Raw genomic sequence first — 20,553 nt, forward strand, 5'->3', positions numbered from 1 at the left:
CAAGAATTAGCTCAACTCATCTGATAGATGCTACATTTTACTATGCAGTGAGGCGAAGCAGTGCTAAGGCCAAATTCACTCCCAGATAGCTCAAATTTCTTTGAATGTAACGGGGGACACTAAAGGCAAACATCCTACAACTCATTTATCAGAAAAGCACCCATCTAAATATTTAATCAGTTTAATTAAAGTTGATGGACATAATGCCCCATTCTGACTACTTTCATTGTCCAGAGACTTTCTACTTGATTTTATTTAATTTTTTAATTTGTCACAAATTCTCACTGGCTAATGCATAAAGTAGCTAGAAATGAATGGTACAGATCACTACTGCTAAGAAGTGAAATGTTGAAAATTTTGGAAAATTCTTATTGAAAATGTAGGCTATAATTTAGCAGATTATCTTTACATCATCATAAATAATAGCACAAACAACTAAAGCAACAGGATGATGATGATAATAATAATAATATAATAATAATAATAATAATAATAATAATTTAAAACAAGGCATCTTGTTTCATAAACAGTATCAGGTAAATGCTTAAAAGGGAGTGTCAAAAGCTGTATTGGATTGAAGAGATACCATCTCAGTTTGAAGGTGTAGGTACATGAGGTGGCCATTTTGAATGCTCAATCCTTTGTGTTAATGTCTTCAAACAAGTAGGAGGGTGTTTTCTAATGGGCTGGGTAGGCAAGCACTTACCATGTTTCATTATTTTCATTGCTCAAGATGCAAATTAAATAAACTGCTTAGAAGCTCAGACTTCTTGCTTTATTATATCATGTTTTGTAAACAGTGGAGGGAAAAGCAAAGTGAACACCACTGTAGACATTTTAAAGGAATTATTTTCATGAACGAATGTACACTCACTGTCAACCTTATTAGGAACACTTGTATACCTACTGCCTACTGGCTGTTTGTAATGGCCAAAAACAGCTGATCACTGAGAGAGAAAAAAATTCCCCATTCTGTTTGATGTGAAAATGAACTGAAGCTCTTGACCTTTATCTGCATGAGTCCATGCATTGTTCTGCTGCCACTGCTTATTGGATGTCTGTACAAATGAGCAGGGGTATAGATGGTCCTATTAAAGTGGGCAGTGAGTGTTTAGAGAGATTAATGAAGCTTCAGTGTTCCTTGGTTTGCTTTTTAAAGTACACATTTCTAATCCATGCCATTGTCATGGTAAAGTAGAAGCTTTGCAGTATAATGTAATTAATTAGAGTCCAGTTCTGTGAAATTCACCCCATAAATCCCTCTGCAAAGGAACAAAATATGTGGTTAGGAGTCTTGTCTATTAGCAAGTGACTTTGACCCCTCTTGTTTCCTCCATGCAGCAAGAGCCTCATCACCATCATTTAACTCCTCTGCCACACGTGCTCTCGCCCTCTGTCTGATCTGATTAATAAAAGCAGACACCTCCTCGTCTTCTTCATCTTCTTGTCGTGTTCGAGTCCTTCCTGTAGTCATCGCATTTTCATTAAATCGTGAAGAATGAGTAAATTTCCGTTTTGCTGAGTATTCCTGGTAACTGTCCTTTTCTTCTATTTCATGTGAAGTGTAGAGTCTTCCAGTTCTGGTACGACTAGACTCTGATGTTCCATTGCAAGTGTCCTCTTCTCCAAGGGGCCTCCTTCTAGAGGGATAGCTGAATTCTGGACTGGGACCCCTGCTTAAATCAGATTCACCGTCAACTTCATCTCGTGAGGAAAATCTTGACGCAAAGCCATAGTCCTCGTCATCTACAAGTGCTGCAACTGAGCTTCTTCGACTTGGAAAATCAAACTCGGAAAGCTCAGGAGGTTCTTCATATGTTGGCCTGGACATGCGAGGTGTCTCATCATAACTACTTGGTTTGCTGGAGGGTGGTCTTACGTTTTTGAGCCATTCATCAATAGTACAGTTGTTGTTTGTATTGGCTGGAAGGTGGAGAATTCCTGAACGGCCATAATCTCTTTTAGGTTTTTCACTGGGGGCTGATGAATCACCAGTGGTCTTTCCAAAGCCACTATTATCTTCTTGGTCTTCATCCTCATCTTTTGGCTTTTTCTTCTTGTACAATGTACTACGTTTGTTGTCTTCTGTAATCTTCTTTATTTCATAGGAAGCCATCTTATCTCTCATATCTGATTGAATCTCTTTTTCCATTGTATCAAGCTTGTGCAGGTTTACTTGATCTTGGAATAAGCTATAAAGAGGCACACTAGTGGTGGTGATCTTGGTCTTACGGGATCCTAATCCAGAAACAGAGGAGAGCCTGGATGCACCTCCAGCAGAAATGACAGATGCAGCTCTACCTCCACCTGAAAGCACAGATTCTGGCTTATTGCGAGATAAACTAGAATATGATGATCCACTTAGTACAGAGGACTTATCATCGTCCGCTCCACGGCTGGGTCCCACTGTGGAGCCTGCACCCAGACTGAAAACTGACCCTGCTCGTGATGGAGGGAGGCTTCCTCCAGTCATCATTTCTGCTTGCTTTTGCAAAAGTGTTTCATTGACCACATTTGCAATCCAGTTTTGGATGTTTGCTATGTTAACCATTGGTTCCCCATTGGGTCCCAGGACGGGCACAGGTGGCTCAGGTGGAGCTGGTGGGACTGTAGGTTGGAAATGTGTGCTTCGGCCAGAGTGAACAGATGATCTGCCACTTAATACGGACATGTTATCATCTCCTACAACACTTGCAGAAGGAAAAGCACCAGCACAGAAAGCAGAGAGTGGGATGGTACCAGCACTGAGGGAGCTTTCAGTTTCCCAGCCACACACTGTTTGGCTCTCCTCTAGTGTTTTTCTGGAGCGCTCAAGTATTTCTTCCCTCCGCTGTCTCCTCTTCACTGTGGCTGAATCTTCTCCACGACTCATTTCCAGAATCTCATCCTTCTTTTCCTCACCACCATGTTTCTTCTGTTGCTTTAGCTTCCAAGTCTGATAGGCTGTTAAATTGACATCTTCCAAAGAAGGAGTAGGGGTTTCTTCTTCACCTTCCTTTTCTTCACCACTGTTATCCTCTGCCTTCTTTTCTTTCTTGTTCCAACCAAACTGTAATCTCTTAATCTTCCACCGCTCAAGAGGAGTCAGTTTTTCTTTGTTCTTCTTGCAGAAGTTGTACATAGAGCTTGAGTCAGACATTATACTCTCTAAATCATCATCTATCTTCTTTTGGCTTGCTTCACTGTTTTCATCCTCATCTTGTTCCTTGGGACGGTATCTTGCAGCTGCCTGCTCCTCAATCTCTCTCAGGCGTTCCTTCCATAGGTCAGTATAGCTGCTGCAACTAGCAGTAGACATCGAGTCTGAGGCGGGCCGGCGAGGTCGGCGCTTAATCCTCTCCTTCACCATCTGCACATCCTCGCTGGTCACACTTTCTAGATCCTCCGGCCGTGGAACCATCCTATTTCCCTCCCCTGCAAGAGACCCATCGTTATCCTCATCAAACATTAGCTGGGCCTCCCACCACTCATCACTTTGGTACTTCTCATTTCGCTTCTGCCACTCCTGAATCATTTTGTCTACATCATCTTCACCTTCTTCATCTTTCCCAGGCAAACAAGGATTCATTGCCTTCATTGTCTTATCAACTGTGCCTCCAAGAATGCCTGCTTTAAGGGCAGCAGCAGCAGCAGATGAAGCAATACTACTCATAACACTCACACTGTCCTCCTCCTCTTCTACCATGATGGAATTGACCTTAGCACCTAACATGCTTTCCTCCTCATCAAGATGAGCCCTAGTGTCAATTACAGAGGATTGGCTTAGACTATCATCATCGTCTTCATCTCGTTCCTCCATTAAGGTCTCATTAAGCTCACGGAGCTGCTTCACGAAGCCCTCATTGGGGGTTATTGCACGCTTCTTTCTGATTTCCATCAATGCCTCCATGATTGTCATGTTATGAAAGATCATTAAGTAAGCAGCAACTAATACAGCTGAGCGGCTTATTCCCATCATAGAGTCCACCAGAACCTTTCCTGTGCACAAGGAAAAACAATCACACAATTAAGTGTATGGTTAGCAATGAAAAGGATAAACTTGTCTCTAAGCTAAGCCCTTATCTTGGTCCTTTTACTGAATTATTTTAAAAAAAAATTTTTTTTTAAATGTCATAAAATAACCAGGTTGATTCTATACAATTGCAGGAGCTCTGCTAAAACATTCCAGTGTTGACCATTCTCACTAAATGAGCTTAAAACTTATTATACTAATAAGCTTTCCTTCCTGAAAAGTGGGCTCTCTAAAGTTGGTCACTGAGTTCAACATATAGTTTGCATACCTGTCTTTGTTTGTCTCCTTAATTTCATTTTCTAGCTGCTAGCACATGAGCAGACGTACAGATTAAATGGGTTCAGGAATACTCTGGTCCCTGCATCTTCATTTTCGTTTTATCTGTGATATATTTTCTTTAATGTGATAACGCCAATTTTTTTTGTACTAATGGATTCCACATCCTAATGAGTTCCTTTTACTCTTATACCTCTGTGTGTCAGCAAAGCCTCATCCAGGAACTCTGCACATGTTCGGAAGTGTGGTGAGATGTCTGAATCAGGGAAGTCATCAACTTCAATGCCCATATAGGTGATGTTCATTCCCTGGTAGAAGCTTTCGCCTGTGTAGACACCAGTACCGTGGCCTGCATTCAATATGTGAGTGATACCAAGACGCTTCAGGCGGGATTTGTTGACTGCAACCGATCTGTAGAATGAAGCCGTATTTATTAGGCACAACTTTGGATTTTTCCTGTGAAGTGACAGCCACTCATTTAAAGAGAACTTTATAAAGTCGCTTCATAGCAAATCTCTCAACACAATGCATATTCAAAACTGACATTGAATGATGGTTAACTGAACAGTGAATAGGTTTTAGAAGGAGCTTGAAATACCACACATATATAATGAGTCTTTATTGGTCACATATACAGTAGAGCACAGTGAAATTGTTTTCTTCGCATACCCCAGCCTGTCAGGAAGCTGGGGTCAGAGCGCGGGGTCAGAGCGCAGGGTCATACTCAGGTGATACGGTGCCCCTGGAGCAGAGAGGGTTAAGGGCCTTGCTCAAGGGCCCAACAGTGGCAGCTTGGCAGTGCTGGGGCTTGAACCCCCGACCTTCCGATCAGTAACCCAGAGCCTTAACCACTAAGCCACCACTGCCCCCACTGTCCTCTGTCAAGTACGGTTTTGAAAATGTACCACTAGTTTGGTTAATTATATTTCTTACAGGCAAAGGCAATAAAACACACAATGCCTTGAGGACCACTAATTGGGTCAGTAGAAAAATAAAGTTTTGGTTATTAGGAGAGGACAGTAAGTAATGCTTATTTCTTAGTAGCACATACTATGTTTTAGCATTTGAATGAAATAAATGGCATCATAACTATTCAGAAAAAAAAAACCAGGATGTTTGTATTCGTTTTTATTGAATGACTGGATGAAAACAGTTCACTTGGTAGAAGACTCAGGCTATACTTTACAAACTGGTTGAAAGGAGACAAGGCTGCATTTAACTTCATAATGCCATATCCACATTGGCTCTGAAACTATAAAGGCATCAAAAGGCTCTATAGAAGTCTCACCAGACCACAGACAACCTGCATCAACTCGCCACTGAGGCAGATACAATAGTTGAAAAATATGCTGTTGCAGTCTGTGTAGGAAGATATAAGCTCGCTAGCTATTGAATCCTTGATTCTTTGTAACATATAGAACAATAAAGCAATATATCAAACTACCTTAAGTCTACAGAAAAAACAAACAAACTCGTATCCCACAACTCACTTATATCTCCTGAAGTTTCTCTTCAACTAGAGAGGGTTAATATGAGAAATTAGTGTGTGGGTTGTTTATTTAATTATATTACATTTAATTACAAATTATATAACTTTTTTAAAATATATATATATATATATATTTAACGGAGTCTCTAGTGTCAATGCAATGTAACAGTTAGAAGTGAAGCTGTAACTTTAGGTTTTCAGATGCAGCAAAGAGGACATTGTACTTTTCAGTTTCTCCGTAACATGACAAGCTGCACTTCTGCCTTATTAAAGTTTCAAGTGAGAAAATAAACAGGGGACGACTATTTACATCTATTTTTATAATATAAGTAAATGATCTGCATTTATATAGCGCTTTTGAACCTTAGCAGTTCTACAAAGCGCTTTACACTGTTTCTCATTTACCCATTCACACACTCACTCACACACATGCAAGGCGCTACCCTGCCATTAGGAGCAACTTAGGGTTCAGTGTCTTGCCCGAGGACACTTTGGCATGTGGAGACATGTGGGCCGGGCCACACACACCTGAGCCACAGCCGCCCAAGTGATAAGAGGAAATAACTCGTTTCAAAGATGTTCCACATGAATAAATGCAAATCTAAACAAATAAAATGTACGACGTGTCATTCTTTAGTTAATAATAAATAGTAAACATTGACAAATTACTTCTCTATAAGAGGAATAAAACACTTCGGGATGGGCTGTTACTGGAAAATAGCCAACTTCAGAGTAGTAATGGTATCACATCCCAACATCACAGCTGTTTTATTCCTTATATATATATATATATATATATATATATATATATATATATATATATATATATTCCCTTACTTAATGACTAAACAGTAAGTGGTGCAAATGCTGTATAATCTGTCGAATCTGTCTAATCTGTATAGTCATCTATATTTCTGTATCTGATGCAAAGCTAAGTTTCTCACTTTTCCCCGATGAAGATATTGGGCCAGACTTCATCCACAGGGTTCACCGGAGCTTCCAGGCGATCCTGAATTAGAGCCCTTTGGATGTCCAAAACACAGGGTGTGTTATAGGGGCTGCGGTCATCGATCATGTCTTTAACACGGTTGTAAAGGTCCTCCACCATTAGCTGCTCTGCTCTCTCCCGCATGCTCTCTGGGGTTGAGGGCAACTTTAGGTCTTTGGGTTTCAGTTCTATGAAGGAAAAAGGAGATCTTAGATGGTCATACATTTCTGAAGGATGTGAAGAAACATGTACATGTGCTGTTACAGCTTCAAATTGCCTCTGACACTGATGACGGCGTTTATGCTTATTATTACGGTCATAACAACACTGCCTACTTATGTGGCATCTGATGCAAAATGGACTAACCCTCATTGATGATCTGTTTTGCAGCAACAGCCGAGGAAAGGTGAATGGGTTCCATAAATATACTCTCCGAGATCGTGGAGAAGCGGTCAGAGATGGTCGAAAAACGGTCTGACATTGTAACGCTGAAAGGAGTCAAACATGAAGGCAGTCAAAATGTGCTGGTCGTGGTAGGTTTTTACGAGTGTCTGTTATTTGTACATGTTAGTACTACAGCCAACTGTGTAATGTGTCTGAAGGTTTTAGTCATCCAGAGGGACACTTTCTCAAGACTCAGTGGTCTACCTTCACCTGAAGGTTGACCACTGGTCATGTTTGAAAGAGGACCTATGAAGTGAACATTCTTTTCTGCGACATCAACTTTCATCCACTTAGAATGTCTGGATCCGGATTAAATTTTTTTGTACGTCAGATTGAAATATTGAGGAATTTCCTAATTTGGAGATGAATATGTTGTGTGTGTGTGTGTGTGAGATTGAGAAGATAGATCACCTTGGTGAAGGAGAGCGGAGGTAGTGGGACTGGATATCTTTGACTTTAGGAGCTTCATCCTCATCTGGAACCTTTTGGTCTCCATCTGTGCTGTTGTCATTAGCTGAGGCCATGCTGATCTAGTCCTCCTATGCAGTTAATCAAAAACTTGTTGGATCAAATATGCTACATCAACAAACATACAGTGCTGTGAAAATGTATTTTGATTTCTACTGTTTTTGTGTCTCTCATACTAAATAGTTTTAGGTCTTCAAACAAAATACAACATTAAACAAAGGCAACCCGAGTAAACACACAATACAGGTTTTTTATTGCAGCTAAAAAAAGTTATCCAACACCCATCATCCATGTGATAAACGAATTGCTCCCCTAAACTTAAAATCTGGTTGTTCCACCTTTAGCAGCAATAACTGCAACCAAACGCTTACTATTACTGGAGATCAGTCTTACACTTACTTCTAGGACTTGGACTTACTTCTATACTTTGGATCGTTGTCTTGCTGCATAATCCACTTGCGCTTGAGTTTCAACTTACAGACTGAACAACAGACATTCTCCTTTAGGATTCTCTGGTAGAGAGCAGAATTCATGTTTCCCTCAATTATTGCAAGTTGCTGAGGCCCTGAAGCAGCAAAGCATCCCCACACCATCACACTGCCACCACCATGCTTGACCATAGCTATGATGTTCTTTTTGTGGAATTCTGTGTTTGGTTTACGGTAGATGTAACGGGACTCCTGTCTTCCAAACAGTTCCACTTTCGACTCATCAGTCTACAGAACATTCTCCCAAAAGGTTTGAGGATCATCAAGGGGTGTTTTGACAAAATTCAGATGAGTCTTAATGTTCTTCTGGGTTAGCAGTGGTTTTCACCTCACCACTCTTCCATGGATGCCATTTTTGCCCAATGTCTTACTGATAGTGGAGTCATGAGCAGTGACCTTTATTGATGCAAGAGAGGCCTGTAGGCCATTTGATGTTGTTCTTGGCTCTTTTGTGACTTCCTGGATGAGTAGTTGCTGTGCTCTTGGAGGAATTTTGGAAGATCAACCACTTCAGGGAAGGTTCACTACTGCGCCGAGTTTTTCCATTTGGAGATAAAGTCTCTCTCTGTGGTTCTTTGGAGTCCCAGAGCCTTTGAAATAGCTTTGTAACCCTTCCCAGACTGATGTATTTCAATCACCTTCTTCTTCATCATCATTTCTGGAATTTCTTTCCATTCTGGCAGTGTGTGTTACTGAGTAAGACCTTTTAACCAACTTCATGCTGTTGTAAAAGTTCTGTTTAAGTGTTGATGTGATTGAACAGGGTTTGCAGTGATCAGGTCTGGTTGTGTCTAGTCCAGCTGAACCCCATTATGAATGCAGCTTCGTAGATTTGGGGAATTAGTAACTATGGGGGGAAATACATTTTCACACAGGCCCAGTTGGTATTGGATAACTTGTTTTTTTGCTTCAATAAATAATATTATCATTTAAAAACTGTATTTTGTGTTTACTCAAGTTGCCTTTGTTTTTATCTTAGACTTTGTTTTGATCTCTGAAACAATTTAGTACGAGATATACACAAAAACAGAAGAAATCAGGATGGAGCAAATACTTTCTCACAGCACTGCAGATAGAGAACGAAGGAGGTAGTTAAGCAATATTTTCTATAATATTCAAGTTCGAACAGACTGTCCCCGCTCTGTGACTAACACCACCCTGAACATTGTGTTTTTATTCCCCTGTTATTAGTTCACCCATTTCAACTAGTCAGCTAACAAGCAAACAAGTCTAAACAAGTCTAAACTGAACTGAGTCGAGACAGGGGGGAAAAACCCCAAAGTGGTGGTAATTCAGCACGAGGAAACACTACTGTAGGTTATTTCCACGTTGTTTCCACCGTTGATTTGACTAGTACATATATTGTATTTTGCTATGAAAAATTTTTGTGCTTTGATTCTACAAATACAGTCCTAGAGAATAAAAAGTCAGAAACAAGGATTAGAAATTTAAATTCAATTGTTTTTTCACTTAACGTAATAAAAAATGTGAACAAAATCACTCTAAATTGAGTCAAAATGTTATTTAAAAAAAAAAAAAATCGTTAATAACCTTATTGTTCTGTTCCAGTGTGCTTTCAAGAAAATTGCCTAAACTTAAACATTTTCCTAATAAACTCCTGTCCAGAATATTTTCACTTCCTGTACACCTGGCTACAGGTAGATATGACACAAAATCACTGCTATAGCCGGTCTTTTGCAGCTGGAAGCAACGACAGGAAAATCCGTTTATAAAGTTGTTATTTTTTCGACGATTCTGCAAGCAAAATATCCCAGTGCAATGCAGAATCAGAATCATTTTATTCGCCGTGAACATTCACATGTATTTGGAATTTTTCTTGGTGTTTGGTCACAGCGTGATACATTCAACACACATTTCAGACAACCCAACACAATCACCATCCTAATATACAAATGTTCCACCCAATATACAAATAATGCACCTTAAGCGGAAATGATAGGTTCAGTTGTAATTTACATGACAGTGGCGGTAGAAATAGCAGCTGTATGCAGTTCAGGGTAGACTATTAATAATATTTTAAATAATAATAATAATAATAATAATAATAATAATAATAATCCATCCATCTTCTATACCGCTTATCCTTTTCAGGGTCACTGGGAAACCTGAAGCCTATCCCAGGGAGCATCAGGCACGAGGCGGGGTACACCCTGGACAGGTTGCCAATCCATCGCAGGGCACAACAATAATAATAATAATAATAATAATAATAATAATAATAAGTGTTTAACTAGTAAAATAATGAAAAATAAATGTATAATAAAATTAAAATAAATGGAAGGATGTTCTGATGAAACAGCTACCAATCATGTTGGTAATCTGCAGCCTCATATTCAAAAATAATCCTCCTTTCACTTTATGTGGAAGACTACAGACATGAACCCTCATCAAACATTAAAGCCAAAAGAGCGTCCGACAGCCAAATGGCTCTCGACAATCGTTACTAATCTTTCTTTTAGTTTCATTCGAACTGGTTTCCAATTACAAAAGGCGGGTGGAGCAGGAATGAATGTATGCAAGATGTCATTTCTGTTTGGAACGAACCAAAAAATGGCCAGAAATAGTTCACTTCACAACACAAATAGAATAAAATGGTGAAAACAAAACAAAACAAAACAAAACAAAAAAAACCTTCTTCTTTTTAACAGTATATGGTATAGAGGCTAGTGTTTATGTTACTACTGACTTGCTGTTAAATGTGAAGCAATATACTCCAACCCAGTTGTAAGCAAGTAAATGACACTTGCATATGAGGATATTTGCCTCTTATACTCCACGAAGAAAACTAAACAGAACATTTTTGTACTCTGGAATCATTTTAAAAGCAAATTTCTGCCTCATTTTAACCAAGATCATTTTCTTCATGTGAGGGAAATGACTCATTTTTACTTTGTAATAAGTTTGTTCCTGTTCATGTTCATCTGAGGATAACGCCTAAGAAGGCCATGCCATGTCACTGAGATCAGTACAGAATGTTTATTTGCTTACAGAGACACAAACATGTTCTTCTGTTCAAGGATCGTCTAAACATCTTCTAGAGACCCCTAAAACAAAGCCTGTTTGAACTGCCTCAAACCGCTTCTCACACAGAAGTGTGTCGTGCTCTGCATTTCATATATATAGTAGTGGTTCAGCACAAGCACTTCAGAGCGCTCTCGTTATTCTATCCTGCTTTATTCTATCCTGCTTTATTCTATCCTGTAGTAACTGTCTTTCTGTAATAAACCTTGTTACCTTCAGAGGACGAGTCTGCGAGTGTTTTTTTAATTTCTACGACAATTTGGCGTCTCCTGGCTGGGCTGCGCGAGTCTTTTCAGCTTTTCTGGACAACAAGCAAACCGGAGGACGCCTGTGGAAAAGTTTCACCCTGAAGTTCGTGTTGACACGCATGTGGTTTGATCTTTGTTGTGCAGAGCAAAAGGCCGATACAGCCTTGCCACTGACTGGTAGGATTCATCAAGAATCATCAACGATTAGAATTTTATGAAGTCATTGTGTATTGCTGTCTGTATGGAAGGGAGTCAATGATATAAGAAATGCGCGTATTACATTGAGAGAAGTATTACATGGAGGCACTAGGTACTAGAAAGTAACGTGTACACTTGTGTTAATGATGTTTTTATAGCAGTTATTGGTCCTTATTAACAAAGAAAAGAGTATTTTGGGGTATTTTTGGTGGTACTGGTTGAGGAAAAAAAGCTGTTCTTTCTTACCACTCATTTATTTTGAAAGAATATATTTAGTTAGAATTAAACAGTACAATATTTACTGTAATTCAAGCATTTGAATTGATTCCTCTTTCTGTGTGTTTTTATTTATTTATTTTTTTATTTGGCAACCAAACATTTTTTTAAAAGTCTGATTGAATTCTGTTTAGACTTTACTTTCTTTGGGTTTTGTTTGTGAGATTGTCAGTTGTCATGAGTCTTAGTGTCTATATATAGCACAATGACAGCTGATAGGACCCTTCTGGAACAGAGGGGAGAGGGGTGAAAAAGTATCAAATACTTTTCAACAAATTCATTCAACAAATGTTATCTTTAGAATCTCAAGAGGTCACATCCCTCACATATAATTCTGCCTTGGTTTCAAAACATGGAGAAAAGTTCATCGCTTACCTGAGCAAAGGGTAAAAGTTCCGAGGCCGTAGTGCTGGTGGACTGCGAGACTGTGAGCGAGGCTGATAGTGGAAGTCTAAACTTAGAGATCCCCTCACCATAAAGACTGACAGCCACTCACTGCCTCAGAGCTTACCTCAGACCTGGTGTGTGTGTGTGTGTGTGTGTGTGTGTTGAAGAGGGGGGTAGGGGGTAATGTAGATAGGGGACATACAGTACAAACACAGGGACTTCTGATATACAGCTCTTTGGCAGCAAGTGTGTCTAAAGTATTTAAAGCATTTGACTATATGAATTCAACCAAAGAATAGAATGAAACCTTTCACTTAAACAAATATTAAACAAATCCTGTGCCAAGATTTTTGCTTATTGCCTGGTGTACTTGATCTATTACAGTAAAAGTAACATAGAACCCATTCAGAGTTTCTTATCTTTTTTTGTAGTCAGGTTCTACTGTAACTGAAGATGGGGGAGGTTTATTTAATGGCCTTTTCATAAACACAGCCTAAGTGGATATGAACATTACTTACCCAAATCAACTTAAAATGATCAAAGGATACAATTCAAACAACTGAGAACTGAGACAACAATGACTACGTTATTATCTTATCGTATTAATATTCTGTTACTTTGTTGTGCTACAATTTGACTCGTAACCATGTGGTTATGGTTACTATTGCCTAGCTTTAGAGGTTTTATGCGACTAGGAAATTGTGTGTACGATCGTGGTCAGAGAGGTCAGTAGGTCATGAATGTTATCTGCGGATGACAGATGTGTTGTTGTGCTATTTATAAGATGGAATGCAGGGAGAAAAATGTGCCAGTCTATTAACTCGTTCATTTCTAATAACTGTTCATAAGTCTCCATACATACGGGATATTAGCATTGTTGTTTTTTTTAAAGCAAAATGTCTTGCAAAATTTTTCATACTTAGTTTATATTATATATACATTTTTCAGATAACCTTTGACAAAAGAAGAATGTATTGAGATTAGAGATCCACAGATGCATCGGCCGAGAGTTTAAAAACATCCGATGATCAGGGGCGATTATATCCTGTCAATCAAAAGAGGGCGGGAAAACACATGGATTTCGTGCTGTGTGTAAAGATGATGTCTCTTGTGTGGAATGACGACAAAACTGCAGTTTGTAAGCGCTGTAATCTCTGCACTGATAAAATTTCACACCGGAAGTGAGCAGCAGTGAAGCGGGAGCTTCGGCGTCGAGACGAATTTATTTATTTTTGCCGAGCTGCTCACGCTGAATTAAAGGGCCAGTACACCGTTGAAAGGTTTAAATGAAGAGGAGTGGACAAAAAAAAGTATACATTGCACAGAAAAATATATTTGTAGAGTAGTGCATTTCATATCTAGTTAATGTTAATATATATATAAAAAAGTTGAGATTATATATGACCAGTTTGGTGTTAATGATGAAGTAGAAATGTTTTTGTTTGTGGAGAGTGAATGTGAGACTAACAGGAGGATTTTTACACTTCAGTCAATGTTAATATGAATTAATAACATTCAATAATTTAATAATCTTACTTTAATCTTCAGAATTTAGTTCATGTGTTACTGTTAATTTGAGTGATGTGTTTTGTGTGTATGAGACCAGTTACTGTCAAACAACTTGTTGAAATGGAGAGAATAAAGTTTTTATTTGCATTTCCTTCAGAATTGTGGAATTAATTATTATTCATTTATAAGAAGGTATAAAAGGCAGAACTATCGGTATCGGCCGATATCACTGAATAATTGGTTATCGGTATCAGCCGATATCACTCTGAATAATCGGTTATCGGTATCGGCCGATATCACTCTGAATAATCGGTTATTCGTATCGGCTGAGAAATTTAGTATCAGTGCATCTCTAATTAAGATCATTTTCACGGCTGGATCGGGAAGCTGTTGCGATGGAATTTAAAAGGAAACATGGCAGCAAATCACACTGTTTCCAAAACTATTAAGAAATTCAGAAAGACTGGTTGCGGACCAACCAAGAAGTGGACGTCCACGAACTTCCACGGACGAAGGCGCAATCGACGTGGTGCTGGCAAACACAGTCCCGTATGTATGGAGATTTTTTGGACACCCTGTGTTATCAAATGCCACATATGCATTCCCAAATTGATTTTACTTAAAAGACAGAATGTCCTCATGATTAAACATAAATTGTGCTAGTCTTATAACTGCAGATGCAATAGAAGCAAATTTATTTTGCTCATCGTTTAAGTGTGGTAAACTAACTCCCAAATCAAGATGAAGATAAACAAATTGCACTGTGGTCCATTCTGTTACCCGACATTTTCCACTTTTATTTTCACTCACTACATACACAATACAATTCTCAATATCATATTCATTTATGTAACATTCAGATAAAATTGAAATTTTATTCAAGATGGCTTGTTTGATTTTCATTTGGGGAACACAAATATATCTAGCAGTCGATATATCTATATCTAGAGTCATTTCTGTCCTCATGTTATTTACACTACAGGCAAACGTCGGAATCCAACATTAGTCACAAACTATATTGTTTGATTAAATGTCATATATACATTAAATAGGTTTCTATTTCGAGTAGAAATAACTGATTCTTAAAGCCTTACTAAGTTTAATGACTGCTGTTCCTGTTTAAGGAAGATTATCCTAAAGCAGTGGTTCTCAAACCTTTATGCAATCAGGTACTCTTGTAATAAATAATATTATATATATATATATATATATATATATATATATATACACACACACACACACACACACATACACACACATAAAAAAAATATTAATATAATCCACCTGATTGAAATAGTTCAAATATGTACAATAATATTTTGGCCATAGAGACATAGAGAGAACATTTTTTTATTCCTGATCTTTCTGCCAACAGAAAACATTAGATCCAAGCTGACATTATTCATAGGCTGCATGTTTTTGAGTTATAGAAGTTCAGCTTAGACCCATTCAATTAATGTGAACAGTCAAACCGGCTAATAACTATAAGAACACTATAATCAATGCAATAACCACTTTACAGTAACTAAATAATAATAATAATAATAATAATAATAAAAAAATCCCTGGGTGGCCCCGGACCACACTTTGAGAGCCACTGCCTTAAGGACTAGATTAACTCGTGGTATAAAGGGAGACACATTAAGTAGAAATCCTGATTTTGTTATATTTCTTTTATAATTCCTTTTATAATTACTTGAATTATGTTTGATCACTGGCGTCTAAATGCAGTGCTTAACAACTCTGAAGATGGTCGAGTCATGCCATACTCAGCACAATCGTGTCACATCATATATCCATTTACTTACTAGTGTAAAAATCACACTGCATATTTTATATATATATATGCAGTGTGATTTCTACACTAGTAAGTGTTTTATGTGTGTACACACACACAGTATATAGTTCATGTTGTTTAAGTATATTCTACATTCACTTCTATTCCTATTCAGAAGGACACTACAGAAGAATATCTTAGTTTTATGAGAAATGAAATCGGCTGTCAAAATTTAAATGCAATGTCTATCCCTAGTGTTTCACCTTAAAGTCAAAGTTACTGTGGGACGTCTACCTTGTCAACATTTAATCAACATTTTGACTGGGAATGTTGTATATTCCAGTACATTAGTTTACTTCACTGCAAACTGTATTATTTTTAGAATAGTTGTTGAAAATAGAATCAGTTATACTAGCTTTCAACAAATGATTATTGGCAAATTGCCTTATTTGCACAAGGCCATTATAATTATAAAGCAAAATGACAAATAATAATCCTTGTTTGCTTTCACACGTTTGCCTTGTAGTGCGTGTAGACCCGGTCATTATGTGACATGTGGTTCCATCTGCTGGTGAAAAACTTTAGACTGAAGGCGCAGCTTATATGTAAACCTGTATTTGTGTTTGTGTATACGTTTAAGTATTACGTGTATGCATACCACAATGTGTCTGTAACATCTAAAGGCCATGTGTTGTCTTTATTCACTACCTGTTAAAGTACTTTCAAACAAAAATAGGTCTCATCTCATCTTAAAACACATTTAAAAAATATACACATCCATCTAATATACAGTATATGCATAATATATTATATATATATATATATATATATATATATCTCTTCACTGCGTGTCCATGTCCCCTAATTATTGTTCTCATTCTGTATTTGTGTGTCACAATAAAAGGCACAAAGATGTCTAAGCAGCAACACACACCACGAGTCATATGACATCACAACGTGGCAGACAACACAAGCGAGGACTGGTACAATACAAAGATAAAAGACAGAATCATGAACGAAAGACAAAAATGAAGATCAGCAAAACACACAGCTTTGTGATGATCTCCAGTGTTAAAAGCACTATATAAATAAAAGTGAAATCCAATTGAAATTGTTTGTACGTTACATGATCAATGTGAAGCTACAGAATTGGCAGTTAGACAAAAAAACAAACAAACAAACAAACAGATAAAACAGTAAAGATTGCTTGCATTGATCACACAGTGCTTTGTTTAACGTAATAGTCCACATAAAATATTTGTGCTTGATAAGCCCAAATATAAGCCTACTAATTTAATACAAAAATAAACATTTAAAAAAAAGAGAAGACAAATCATTACTAGGTTTCTAAGCACATCGGTCGAGCTGGTTTAGAGGATTCGCTGCATAGTTTGGATCTCATATAGAAATTGCAGATGTGTAGTGTGTGTGTGTGTATATATGTGTATAAATAAAATGCTGCATGTACTATGATCATAAGTATAAACAGGTGAACATAAATAAGTGCTTCTCTTTGTCAGGAACTTATTTGACGTTAATGGGTTCATGTGAGGACTTTCATGAAGAGTTGTTCATCATGTTTGGATATCGGTATACTCGATATTTGATCATAGCTTTTGGTTCGCACTAGAGATGGAACAGATCTGATATTTGGTATAGGGCCGATAACAGCAATTTTTTATTATTTTTTTAAATAGTGGACTGGATATCAGAGAAAACATATCGGATATCGGTCATTTATAAGACGGAATATCCTGTAACAAGTAGTAAAGACCACGGCTGGATTTGGAAAACAAATTTGCAGCTGGAAATGCCGAGACTTGATCTTCAACTTGAGTTTATTATATTTATGCTTTATACTTTATTATATTCACTGAGAAATAGATCGTAAACAGTAGTAATTTTTAAAGAAAACAATATCGGATGGGATATTGGGATTTAACTGATACTCAAGTTGTCAGTGTGGGTTACGGAAAAGAAAAAGTGGCATCTTTAGTCCTGACACTGAAATCTTATTATGTAGAATCACTTCCTGTTGTGTGCCTCTCTACTCTCTCAGTATGCTCCTCGGCTCTTTGGTGTGTCTCCAGTGTTTGAAAATTCTCATTTGGCACCCTGAGATGCAACCGTGCTCCTTCCAAAGCCTAAGAAAATCACTTGCACTTGTCCCCTTTACAGGAAATCTATTCAGATATTTCACTAGAAATAGATGATTGGAAACAGAAGATGTTACATACTGTACCACAATAAGAACAATCCCAATGATAACTAGGCCTCCCAACATGTACAATCAAAAAAAGTGGTGGTGAACAGAAAAGAAGGCTTGATTTAGCCAAAACTGAAACCACGTTCATGAGCGCTTTGCCTGAATTAATTATTATTTTTTTGTTAGTTTACTGGAAATATGAGGATTGTCACAGTGAGCTGGCGGTACTTTAGTGTGAATTAAACATAAAAAGTACGCCAAACTTTTATGATCGTCTTCAGGGTAGAGAGCAGCACTGCTGCCTCACAGCTCCAGGGTTTGATCCTGAATTCCTCCTAGGTGTGAATGTGTCTTAGCGGTGCCCTGATATAGACTCGTGTCCAATCCGGGGTGAATTCTCCCACCTTGCGCACAGGGTTGCTGGGATTGTCTCCGGAGCTACGTGACCCTGAACACGATAAAGTGGTTACTGAAGATGAATGAACGAATTCTGTACACTATTCTGGTTTCTCCCAGTTCAGCTTGAGGTCAGAGTTTTTGACACCAGGGCTGCAACAAGCAAATGCAAATCAGGTACGTATCTGTGATTCTATGAAAGCCAGTTCCCTGCTGTTTAAAACCAGCGCCAATCTGGAGGAAACTTGTCCAGAAGATTCCAGGGAAAGATGGCTATATTGACAATAGAATTTATTTAGTAAATATTCTGTTATATGTCCATTTTTTGGACAGTGTCGCCATGCCTGCACACAGACGAATATTACTGAATTCACCCCCCCCCCCCCCATGTTCAGTCAGATATATCCAATATCCACCTTATAACTTTATCCACCGTAATAACCTGAGCGAGCAGTGTACTGTACGTGTTGCGTCTTTAATCAGCCGCCTTGTTTCTCGAGTCTTTTAAAAGCAAACCAACAGAAAAAAATAAATAAATCTTATATGTACTGAGTAACATATCTTTTTATAATACATAATATAATACATATCTTTTAATAACATATCTTTTGTAATAACTGCACCAACTGAGAATAGTGCAGTGTACAGCACAATATGGTGCAAAGAGAAAAAAAAAACAACACCACACAAGCAGTGTTCAGTAGTGTATAGCATTCTAACCAAAAATAGAAGACTGCACAGTTTAATATGCCTTCTTTGTTTCTTAAGCCAATGGCACATTGACTATAAAAATCTACATGGATGAATGTTCATACTGGGCCTACTCGTAGTTGTCGGTTAATTGTTGCAGCCCTAATCGCAAGAACAGTCCAATAACTGGTTGGCCAATGATGGTCGGTCTCAAGCTCACAGGTGAATTTCCCCAAGTTTGTGAAAAGGTTTCGGAAATATCCGACAAGACCGACAGCGGCATTCGCTGTGATTTGACAGAAGAGGACAACGAGCAGTGATGAAAGGATGACCTGTCCTCTTAGGCTTTTTGCAGTAGCCACTCAGCACACATTAACTGTGTTTGGGCAGACGAGACGGATCCACAAAAACCCCCAGTGATAGTCCTTGAGTTACTGATAACTGATAAAGCATATTAACCTTGTGTGTGTGTGCATATCGTTCGTTCGGTGTTTGGTGTGTGTACCTAATCCTATGTACTTGACAGTTCAGGAGCTGTACAGAAAGTGTGAACATCTATTTGTACTTTGCGTGTTTGCTGAAGTCCTTGACGTACGTGAGGTGGTCTGGAAAAAGCCACTGGAATTTGCTCAAGCTGAATTATGGAAAGGAGTGCAAAAAAAGATGAAAAATGGGGGTTTGCGTGAAATCGAGCATATTTTGACATATCTACTTTAAGAAAACAGAAATATGTTTTGCGAAACCGAAGTGGAAACGTTTTATTCAAGTTACTTTCTAACCATGCTTTGGGGTTGCAAAGATCACACTGGGCAAAGAGCTGGTTTAACTAATGCCCCAGTAAATGCAGTCAATCTGAAGTGAGTTTTTCTCATGCTTTGGCCAAGTTTTTAAATAGATATTTACCAAAGCTAAACAGATAGAAGGATAATTACTTAAGTTTGTAATCAGATATTGAGTGCCAAAATACATTACATCCTGATGAAAACAGAGCAGAGCACTTATACACTGTTCGATGACAGCGAACAACGTTTTACAATGATGAAACGGCCTAAGAAAAAGACATTAACAAGTAGAACTCGGTGCCAATGGCGTCGATTGGGATGCCTCCACCGCCAACAAGTCTAGTCCTTCTGGTTGCTAATTTGTATGCATGAAACGCCCTTAAAATGTACTTCAAACAGGAAAGAAGCTATTGAAGAAAAACTAGGGGGCAGTGCTGGCTTAGAATTTCACTATGTGACTAATAAAGACTCATTATCATTATCATTATTTCAGACCTTTGACCTTGCGGTGACCTTGAGATCTGTAGGTTACAATGATAATTCCATATAACTCCAAATATTCAAGCACTTGTTCTTGAGATATTGCGCTAACAAGAATCTTGGATGGACAACTGAAAACATAATGTCTCTGCCACCTAGTGGCAAAAACCTACTGTACAGCTGAAGGTTGTAGGAAGGCAGCCAATGCAGGGTTAGAAAGTAGCCTAAATGAAAGTAAAAATTTGTTTACTTTGGTCAAATATATATTTATGTTTTCTTAAATTAGAGATATTAACGTTATTAATGGCAGAACAACTCGATTTTGGTCTAAACCCCCCACAGCAACATTTGATGGGTTTTCATGGACCGCCATACACGTATTTACTTTACACAATGC

General features: G+C 38.1%; 1 protein-coding gene across 1 annotated transcript; it reads right to left on the reverse strand.

Moving 5' to 3' along the window:
• Positions 1–669: 669 nt before the first annotated feature.
• Positions 670–12,390, reverse strand: dusp27 (dual specificity phosphatase 27). Its single transcript, XM_053615903.1, has 6 exons — positions 12,305–12,390; positions 7,621–7,748; positions 7,132–7,253; positions 6,722–6,953; positions 4,482–4,699; positions 670–3,978 (listed from the first exon to the last, which is right to left on the reverse strand). Exons 2-6 carry the CDS (start codon positions 7,731–7,733, stop codon positions 1,286–1,288), a joined length of 3,378 nt encoding a protein of 1,125 aa, XP_053471878.1. The 5' UTR covers positions 7,734–7,748; positions 12,305–12,390; the 3' UTR covers positions 670–1,285.
• Positions 12,391–20,553: the final 8,163 nt, after the last annotated feature.

The sequence above is a fragment of the Ictalurus furcatus genome, chromosome 26 (genome assembly GCF_023375685.1).
Source record: "Ictalurus furcatus strain D&B chromosome 26, Billie_1.0, whole genome shotgun sequence".
Classification (NCBI taxonomy): Eukaryota; Metazoa; Chordata; class Actinopteri; order Siluriformes; family Ictaluridae; genus Ictalurus; species Ictalurus furcatus.